The following is a 6,965-nucleotide window of genomic DNA, read 5'->3' on the forward strand; positions in this document are numbered from 1 at the left end:
TAAAAAATGACATGAGTGCCAAAGAATACCTTTAAATCAATGGTGGGTCAATAAAAATGATGATTAATTGATGCCTTGATACAAATTTCAACACTTAAGCTTCACCTAAAATTATGAATTCATATGACTTGATAGCAATAATCAGTCCCTTCAGCTGCCCGAAGGTGCTTCGCATATCAGTCTGCAGATATGAGCACTGTCATTTAACTATTATATTTACTACAAAACTATCAAGGCCTCCCTTTAACTGAGTCAAACCAATATGCCTAGATGACCTGAAAGCAGCATGTCTGACTTGCTACCCAAGGGTGACAAGTCCAATTCCTTTCTAATTATTCCAATTTGTTTTCTTGAGCAATTAATTTACTTTGCAGTCATACATGTCACAATGACACTTAAGTTATGCTGCTACCTTATAATCCCAACCTAACTGATGTTCTAATCCGTTTCAATTCCATGCGACCTCACGAGTCTCTCAACTAATCCAAATTTTCTCAACACACTCACGACGCTGAGTTTTCCACTGAACTGTGTTAGCGCAGATTCTTTGCTGGCATTTGCTCTGAAACCCTCCTTCCTCCAATATTCATGCACGCACTTATAACTAGCATGCAGTTGACCGTCCACCGACTTTTGGCCCCCTGCAAGAAAGGAAGATCAAAACTGCACTCACAGTGACTATCTTGTGCAGGAATGCAAAGATGAGGGCAACATTGGCGTTCTTCTTCGACGTCGCAACCACTGGAAGACGTGGCCATTAAGGATAACACATGCAGAGTGTGCTACAGCTCCTCTCACGCAAGTAAAAATAAAAAAATTTCAAAACTTTCCAAGCTCTCATTTCAATGAAGGAGACAATTACAACCCCTCTGTTCAAATTTTGTTCTTAACAAATTCCACTGGTTGACATTTTCTCGCTCCGTTGACAATTGTTTAACAGGACAGGATATATTGAGTGCTGGGAAAATTGATGTTAGAAATAATTTGTTTGTTTTTTTTTGCAATGTTCACTTAAAACTTGTTTGGTTTAATGGTGAGCTGGGCTAGTTGGTTTTGCATGTACAACATAATGCAGAAAGACAAAGACAACAGACACAGGAGACAGGGCAGGTGGTTTGTTTAGAAAAAAGTACCCAGCTGCTATCAACGGTTCATGTTCTGTTGTTTCATTTTTGCATTTGAATTGTAATGAGCATAAAATATTTAGGCAATTCTTATCAGAAAAAAGAGGGGTGCGTGTTAGAATTGCGTACATACTGCAGTCTAACCTCAAAGATCCGTGCAAAAAAGTACATGACATCAGCACACTCTAGTCGCGAAAAAAGACATAAGACAGTCAGATGAGCATAACTTCTCGCCTTTCAAAACATCAAGAAAGCTGCATTTTCAGTTAACCTCTTCGTACCTAGAATACATAATTTACTGACACACATCAAATTCAATTTGCCCAGCGCTTCATTAAATATAAAAATAAAAAGATCTCCACACTTTCCGCACTCTCTGTGGTGAAAATGTGACTGTGACAGTTGTGACAGCTGACAATGGTGGGATTCTTTGGAGGATCACATCAGCAAACGTGGCACTCTCTCACAACCCTTAAGTGATCCTCTGGCTCAGGGCACACTTTGTGGACATTATCACATGTTCACAAAAGGTGACTTCATGACACCATGCTGGTATCAGCTCTAGAGCTCTGCAGGTCGCAACCACACAACCCTGCGGAAAGAAGGCCTGCTTTAAGTACTTTCCTCACCTATATGCTGCAAGTATTTTTGCTCCTTACTTGAGCCTTTATGGCAGTACTGTATGGTAGTACACCGTTACTCGGGGAATAAAATTATAATGTTAACAACAAAACAAACTGCAGCATTCCACTCACACAAAAAAAGTGTGATTCAGTATATGCAGAAGCGTGGCAAAATTTGTTTCAATTCAAATATCAAGCTTTAAACATGCTTGCCACGGGCATCATTGCCAAACAGGATGTTAGCTGACAGCTGCAGCAGAGCCAGCACTTTAGACAATATAAAAGTAAACAAAGAGCACCAAGGAACTCATTCTACTATCCCTTCACAAATGGGAATGCAAGTAATAATTAAATGTAAGGTTATGCTTAACAAATTTGAGAGTCTTTTAGATCTTTTAGGAGGATAATGGCAAAAGCCTACTCTTCTCTCCTATCATTTGCTTCTCATCGTTTGCCTCTTATCAGCATTCGTTGCAGCGCTACATATAATTATAATTGGTTTACAGGAAAGGAAAGGTGAAGTATCTGTCCCACTTTTTCTGGTAAGTGTGAGTTTGGACAGTATACCACCGCTCCTGTCGCTTGGCGCTCCCTGGTGCACGTTCAAGTGTGGGATTACAGATAGCAGGAACATTAGAAAAAAATACAGCTCGCGGAATATGACAGATCTCGCGCACAACCCTTGAGCATGGCATTTCGTTTCATGGGCCTTTTACAAAGGCTTTCACCTTAAAGAATTGAGCATCAGGAGCACATTATAACACACTTAAACTGCGTGCGTGTGAAATACTGTATTTTCTTGATTTTAGGAACCACATGATTCTAAGCTACCCCCTCCCCTCCCCATCCTCTATTTCACAAAAATCTTTTGAAAAATTTGCCTGCAAATCCAACCTTAGACTCAGAACCTTTTATCTCAGATTTAGAACTTAGACTTCTTTTCAGAATCAGGGCACACCCCTTATTTTCGGCACTTAGAGAGGGTGCTTAGAATCAAGTAAACATGGCATTAGAGGCAGCGAGTGAAGGATACGGTAGAGGTTGTTGTGCTTGATATACATAAAGGCGACCTCGCCGCTCCTCAGGATGGGCGTCACGCAGCCTTCTTCCTCCTTCTCCATGAGAAGCGTCATGAATTTGTCGATGCATGTCATGTCCATGTCACCCCGGTAGTTGCGCGATATCAGCACCTGGTGTACAGAGATGACAATAAGCTGGCTATAAAACCACAAGGCCCAGGGGCTAACAAAATGATGAACAGGTGCAGAGGATGAAGAGAAGAAAAACGAGTAGACAGATAAAGAGAAGTCTCGAACATCACACCAACTACAGATCCTTTGATGTCTGTATAAGATTGACATTGTGTGCAACAACCTCGACCGGAAAAATGGAACCACATGATGAGCTTTGTACAGTTTTGTACACAGGCAGATCAAACATGCTTTGTGTACATTTTCTTGCACTGTACTCCAAATACAGTTGTTCCTTGGAAGTGCCGTGAACAGGATTCCAAGGGATCATCACTCGATTTATGTTGGACAATGAGACTTGTCAGATACAGAAGCTACTTAAACATCAAAGCTAACTGCATCTTTGCATGGTTTTGTGTCAAGTGCTAAATTTCTTTTCACAAAACAAGAATCAATTCTTAGTAAGCCCCAGGCACACAAGACAGTGTGTTCATATATAAAGAAAACTCTGCTACAAAGCATGCTACCGAAAAACCATGCAATAAAAAATTCACAGGGGTGAAGAGTTTGTCTTGTACGCTGAAAAGAGTTACGAGTAGTTTGACATAATAATCCTAGTGTAAAGCTATCTTATTTTCACCTACATGCAGTCAGCAGGGTAGCTATTACAATTTCACATGAGCTGCACATGTTAACTATCCAAGAGAGCAGGGACTATTGATAACTGAACTCCAAAATAAAATGTAGCATTTCAGCACTGTGAAGAAGGAATCTGCAGCACATCCAAAATGTAATTTTTCGTTCTAAAAACAGGCAGGAACCAGCAAATTTCACCCACACAACCACGCTGCCTGACCACGCAGGATAGCATCAAATCACCAACTCTCCTAAAACATTAGGGGTGGATTTCAAAGCTGCCCAAAAGTCAATCGAACTCAAAGCCTTCTTGCACACTGTTTCTGAAAGTAAAGTGCTTCGATAAATTACCTTGCAGCGTGAGAGGTACAACTAAACAAGCAGCAACGTATACAGCACTGCACTAAATTACAAGTTCAAAAAAGTAGAACAGCATTGTAGACACCTTCTCAGTTGGTCAATTATGCAAGTTGCCGGCACAATACATTAAGTGCTGATGTTCGATGCTTAATACACTCTCTGCAAGTTTCAAGAACACAAAGAACTAGGAGGGTGAAAAACATGACCCTGGCCAAAGCCGCATTCTTACTTTGTGTTTGTGTTGCCACTCCTGTAATGGCCCTCACAGAGCTGGTAGTATCAATAAAGAAAGCAAGAAAGAAAACTAAACCCGCCTTTCTGATTAATGTCGCCAATAAGAGTCACATTCTCTTTTCATCTAGAGTTAGCTGCGGCCCTTTCCCCAGCCCTGTGCTCTTGAATTCGACAGTACCCGCCGTTTGTGACTGGCTTTGACATCAGCCTACAAGACATAGCATTTCTGCCCTTCTCTCTTCTGGGCCCTAGCTTAGTGACAGTCACCCCCTTGCACCTGCTATGCTTGCGCTGGGATAAATGGCAGTTCCTAATGTGCTCCGCGTCCTTTCCATCTGTGCACTCTTGACAAGGCCACGCCCACTCATGAGAAACGGCAAAACCCAAACCACGCACGACAGCAGCATGCGCGACGACCACCCAAAGACGTCAAAATAATCCAGACCGTGGACGACAGGTGAGCAGTGCGGCCCACGGGGAGCTAGCTTCCTGTGAGCCCCGCTAGACTGGATGCCACAACGCAAATGTCGGCGAACGCTTAACACAACGCCGCTAGACGTATGGTACCATACACACCTTGCCCTTCAGGTCCAGTATGTAGATGGCTGAAGCAGACATGGTGCCGGATCACCTGAAACAGCAGCACAGTGGGTTAAAACAGTGGGGAGGCGATTAGAAACGAACGCGGAGACACTGGAATGCTAAGCCAGAGCGGCCCGCTATCGCTCGATTGCGATCATAGGTGCCGACCGGGAAACACAGCCACCGGTGGTAGCCACACAGGTAGCCGTGCAAACCGCGGTGCCCGACTATGCACATCGTGATTGGCAGTACTGAGGGAAATACAAATCTCGGCGCCGGCTAAAAGCCCAAGAAAGCAGCGTTACAGGCCGGCTCGAAACTAGTGTGGCGTATGCACTCACCCGCTCCCGTTCACCGAAGAATAGGTAACCAGTGCTCCCCTAGGTCACAGGCCCTTCGCTGGGCCGGTGGAAACGCACTACGACTTTTAATCCGCACTCATACCAAGAAAAATTGCGCGGCACAAGCAGCAAGCAAAGAGAATAAGCTCCAAACAAACTTCCAAGCTGCTGCCAGCTTTTCGGCAAGTGCCGCTGGAAGCCACTGGCTTGGGAGGCTTGTCTTGACTCTTTGCGTTGTGTCTTCCTCAACAAGGGCCCGCAACTTTTGCCTAAAACATTTTTAGTAATAATAAAATAAATTTTATACACTTTAATTTTATTTAGTTGCTAAATTATAAAGTTAATATTTTACTTATTGTTCAGCAGTCAAACATGAAGCAGTGCCCGCCCTCAGCGTTACCGAAAAGTTAAAAAGAAAAAAAGTCTAGCATTTTATATAGCATGAGTTAGGACGTTAACCAGCTGCATGCAAAGAGGATATATCAGCAACTGTTATTTGCAAGCATGGAAAGAAAAGACCTCGAATACTACAAATGATTCAAAAGAAAGTGACTTAAGCGCTACTACTGGCAAACTGCGCGTGCTACGCGACGACGCGGGAGACATCGAGAGTTGGCGCACTAGTCGCACTCCTAACTTCGCCTCCTCGTGTCACGGAAATGGTGGCACGGACGCGCGAGAATCAGCTGATGCTCGCCTCAGATGCGCGACGGAAATTTTCGCGCCCTGCGAAAAGCACCCACGGCCCCCGCGGCATGCACGGCGGCGCGCGAGCGTGTTGTAGCAACTCGCGAGCGCCCAGTCGGCGGCCCACGCCTTCGCCAAAGGCGCACAAACAAAAACGCGCCACCGCCGAGTCTCCCGAAGCTAGCGAGCCTAGCCCACGAGGGTGGGACGTCGAACGACGACGCCGACGGCGCCGCGACTGCTGCTGCCGCTTCCACCACCACCAGCCTCAGCAGCAGCAATGCGCGCGCGCGCTTCTGGGTCGGCCAAGTTTATTTAAATGATTGCATAGGCAGAGGCGGCGCACCAGCAAAGACGCGAGCAAAACAGACAACTGCGTCTCCGAAGGGGTCGGTCGCCACACGGGACTCCCGACGAAGCCAGCCGCGGGCATGACCAAGTTTGGAGGAGGAGCGCCGGCACCCCGGTCGTAATCCGTGGTCAGTGCTTGTACCCTCTCTGCCTGCTTGCTCGAGCGCCGGGCGCTGCATGCGAGCGCCGTGCTGCTCCTGTTCGAGCCATCTTGCACTTGCGAACCCCTACGTCGATCGTGCCACGGGCCGCGTGCGGAACATTTTCGCGAGCGACGTAGTACGGCCGCGCTGCGTTCGCGTGTCCTTCTCTTTTGAACGTGCCCTTCTCAAGCGCTCCGTGTTTTCGCGACACGCAAGCACGCGCCACTGCCGGCATGATCTAATAAGAGCTGAGCAGTGAAGCGATCCTTCCGTTACCGCGTGCCTCCACTCTCCTTTCGGTCTTGCTCGGGCAGCGCTCTCTATGTACGCGTGCTCTGGCGGTATAATAAATAACCGCTGTTCTTCCGCGTCTACTTAACATCTCTCCCCCTTTCGATCGGAGCTGCCGTTGTGATCAATCGGCCGGCTCTGTCCGCTGGGATGCGCTGTGCGCGCGCCGAACGATTCATTGATTAGCATGTGTGTCGTCGGAGCCCGAAGCTGTCACTCCCCTTGAAATCGTGGCAGGGGGCCGGTGCAGTCGAACCTCTCGATATGACAAAATACCCACTTTTACGTGGTAGTTCGGCGCTCGACTTCTCTGTGTGTCATTTTTTTTGGTGAAACTCTGCTGCGCAATTTGTGTTTATTCCTCGGTGTTCGCCGTCGATCGTCGCTTGCACAAATCAAAACG

At 46.2% G+C, this 6,965-nt stretch overlaps 2 protein-coding genes across 4 annotated transcripts in view; one reads left to right on the top strand and one right to left on the bottom strand.

The window, feature by feature from the left end:
• The window catches only part of AP-1mu (adaptor protein complex 1, mu subunit), a 33,206-nt gene extending 27,891 nt beyond the window's left edge, over positions 1-5,315 (bottom strand). Inside the window, exons 1-4 of the mRNA XM_084576094.1 lie at positions 5,091-5,315; positions 4,744-4,798; positions 2,781-2,937; positions 674-741 (exon numbers count right to left, since the gene is read on the bottom strand). Coding sequence (XP_084432220.1) covers positions 674-741; positions 2,781-2,937; positions 4,744-4,785 — 267 coding nt within the window. The 5' untranslated portion in view covers positions 4,786-4,798; positions 5,091-5,315. The remainder of the gene's footprint in view (positions 1-673; positions 742-2,780; positions 2,938-4,743; positions 4,799-5,090) is intronic.
• A 233-nt stretch (positions 5,316-5,548) lies between these two features.
• The window catches only part of LOC146180611 (rho GTPase-activating protein 29-like), a 234,747-nt gene continuing 233,330 nt past the window's right edge, over positions 5,549-6,965 (top strand). For all 3 annotated transcript variants that reach the window (XM_084576090.1, XM_084576093.1, XM_084576092.1), the window contains exon 1: positions 5,549-6,256. The gene's annotated coding sequence lies outside the window, so the exon portion shown is untranslated. The remainder of the gene's footprint in view (positions 6,257-6,965) is intronic.

This window comes from Amblyomma maculatum, chromosome 8, assembly GCF_055883805.1.
Source record: "Amblyomma maculatum isolate TAMU_Amacu chromosome 8, ASM5588380v1, whole genome shotgun sequence".
NCBI lineage: Eukaryota > Metazoa > Arthropoda > Arachnida > Ixodida > Ixodidae > Amblyomma > Amblyomma maculatum.